The following is a 2,380-nucleotide window of genomic DNA, read 5'->3' as shown; positions in this document are numbered from 1 at the left end:
GAGTGTGCTGTCGATAGAGGGACCTAAGAAAGGGAGAAAATTAAAGAAGAAAACAGAAAGAAGGGAAGAGATGGAGAAGAGAGAAAGCATCAGGTGTGTGTGTGTGTGTGTGGAAGCAGGGGGAGGGGAGGGGGGGGGAAAGAGAGACGAAAGAAAGCAAAAAAAAAACGAAGACAAGTACTACTTCTCTCGCGCTGGTGCGGTAAAGGGGGGAGGGCCGGAGCTAAACAAGTCGGCAGGATACAACACGTACAATCGATGGCGACGACCGTGACGTCATTCCGCGGCAGTGGGGAAACAATTGCCGTGCATATCATCACCCGTGCGTAAATGGAAACAGGGTGGTGCCAGGAGGCAGATCGAGGCGCAGACTCCATCCTAATGGGTAACCAGCGAGGAGCAGCTTTGGGGGGGGGGGGGGACTCCAAGCCCACCCCTCCATCGCTTGATCGCACCCCACTTGCTTTTCCGCAGCTTCCTGCGTGTGCTTCGGGCCCTGGCATCAATGCAGTAAGAAATCGGGACGACCGAGCGTTTTTATCACGTTCTCTGCTGGCTTCAACCAGTTTTGGCTAGGCACAGTGAGGCACAACATCCTCGGGCAGTCCTCGATCCACCGGAAATCCTCCACCAGTGATAAACAGCCCAGTACGTTTACAGTATGCAGACGTGGAAAACCCCGCACCACTGATACCCTAGTCAGCTTGTAACATTGTGCCAGGTCCAGCTTCTCCAGGGAAACGCATTTGGCGAGTGGCGCGATTGTTTGAATGCGGCTGCATCCAGTCACATCGAGTATGCGCAGGTGCACCATTGCTTCAAGTCCTGTGAGCGAGACGAGCTGCGTGCACTGGGTTGCGCGGAGCTCGAGAAGACCGTGTGACTTTGCCAGCCACATAAAATTCTGCATGTGGTTGTTACAGGTGATCGCCACCTTCTGCAAAGCGGTCAGCGCCGGAAGATCCGAAAAACCGTTTACATCCAGGCACATGAAGAGTGTCAACTCACTCAGCGTGTGTGCGACACACAACATGAGCGGACGCAGTGTCACCAAATGCTGCATAGAGAGGTTCACCACTTTGAGCCCACTCAGCCTCACACCGGAAGCGTTAGGTAACGTAACTGGATCCAGAGAGAATGCTGAAGAGCTGTGTAACAAGAGGCTCCTCAGCTCACCCGAGAGCCCAGTCACCCAGGAAAGGTCGCGGAGAGACTCGCAGTTCTTCAGGGCTACTGACTGGAGTTTGGGGAAGCCACAAAGGAAGTCGAACTCCTTTAAATGCCTGCACCCATCGAGAGAGAAAGAGGTAAGCCCCTTGGCGGAGCACAGCGAATCCAATCGAGCATAGTCGCATCTACTCAGAGAGACGCGCTTCAGACGCGTACACTTTTCTACCCAACGCGGGAGCGCACTCCGGGTCGAGCCCGTCACTCGGAGCTCCTCGAGGGCCGGAGAAGCCGCGGTGACAGCAGAAAGGCGCACGCGCTTGGTCTGCTGATCTCGCGCGGCGCCCGCAGCGGTCGAGTCCGTCGTTGCCGTCGCGGCAGTGGGGAGCGCGGTGGTAGCGGTGCCCGGAGGCGCCATGGGGCCGATTTCCTCCTCCTCGTACTCTTCGTCCTCGGGGGTGAAGGCCGCCTCCTTGCGGCTTGGGTCTCGGGAAGCGGTTGCCTCACGGAACAAGTGAAGCACCAGGAGAGAGGAGTGGAACCTCTTGTACACCCTTGTAGACGATACGGAGAGATTCTCCACATGAACCGCACGCAGTGGGGACTGCAGACTGGAGAGAAACGCATTCGCGTCCGAGGGGGACCATCGGAGACATGAGCGAATGTCCACCTCGACGATGAGTCGGCGCACTGACGGTGACAGCTGTACATGACGCAGCTCGGGGAGGCGGAAAAACTGCAAAGCGAAGAAGTGCTGAGGCATTCGCATATGTGTGAGTGAGGATCTTTCGGAGACAGGCGAGTCCTCAGTGGAGTAAAGCATCAGCCGATCCACGGCCAACTGAGAAAATCGCATACAACAAAACAGCGCAGGCGTCCCCCCAGCGGCCTGCCGCACAGCCGTGCTGAGGCAACGATCCACCCACCACATGCTCACCTCCATCGCAGCCTGTACGCTGTCCATACGACCGGCAGAGTGACAGCTGACCACCATCACCTCCGTTACCTCCTCAGCGGGGGCGAGACAAAGGTTCTCCTCCTTACGTGCAACTTGAGTAGAAATCCACCGGACAGAGAACCCACGAGGGCACGGCGTCTTCGAAGAACCACATCGCTCTGCAGCGTATCGCGCCAGCGGACTGGCAGCAAGTAGAGCGCGAGACAGCGGGTGCGAGAAGCCCACAATAATATCAAGCATGGAGTCGGTGAACAT

The 2,380-nt window shown here is 57.1% G+C and overlaps 1 protein-coding gene across 1 annotated transcript; it reads right to left on the bottom strand.

Moving 5' to 3' along the window:
• Positions 1 to 502: 502 nt before the first annotated feature.
• On the bottom strand, positions 503 to 2,380 carry JKF63_02792 (uncharacterized protein; the record flags this gene model as incomplete). The annotated part of the gene is made up of 1 exon (XM_067898816.1): positions 503 to 2,380. One exon carries the CDS (start codon positions 2,378 to 2,380, stop codon positions 503 to 505), a length of 1,878 nt encoding a protein of 625 aa, XP_067755260.1.

The sequence above is a fragment of the Porcisia hertigi genome, chromosome 30 (genome assembly GCF_017918235.1).
Source record: "Porcisia hertigi strain C119 chromosome 30, whole genome shotgun sequence".
NCBI classification, from domain to species: domain Eukaryota; phylum Euglenozoa; class Kinetoplastea; order Trypanosomatida; family Trypanosomatidae; genus Porcisia; species Porcisia hertigi.
The sequence above is the reverse complement of the archived record's forward strand: the minus strand, read 5'-3'. Positions and strand labels throughout refer to the sequence as shown.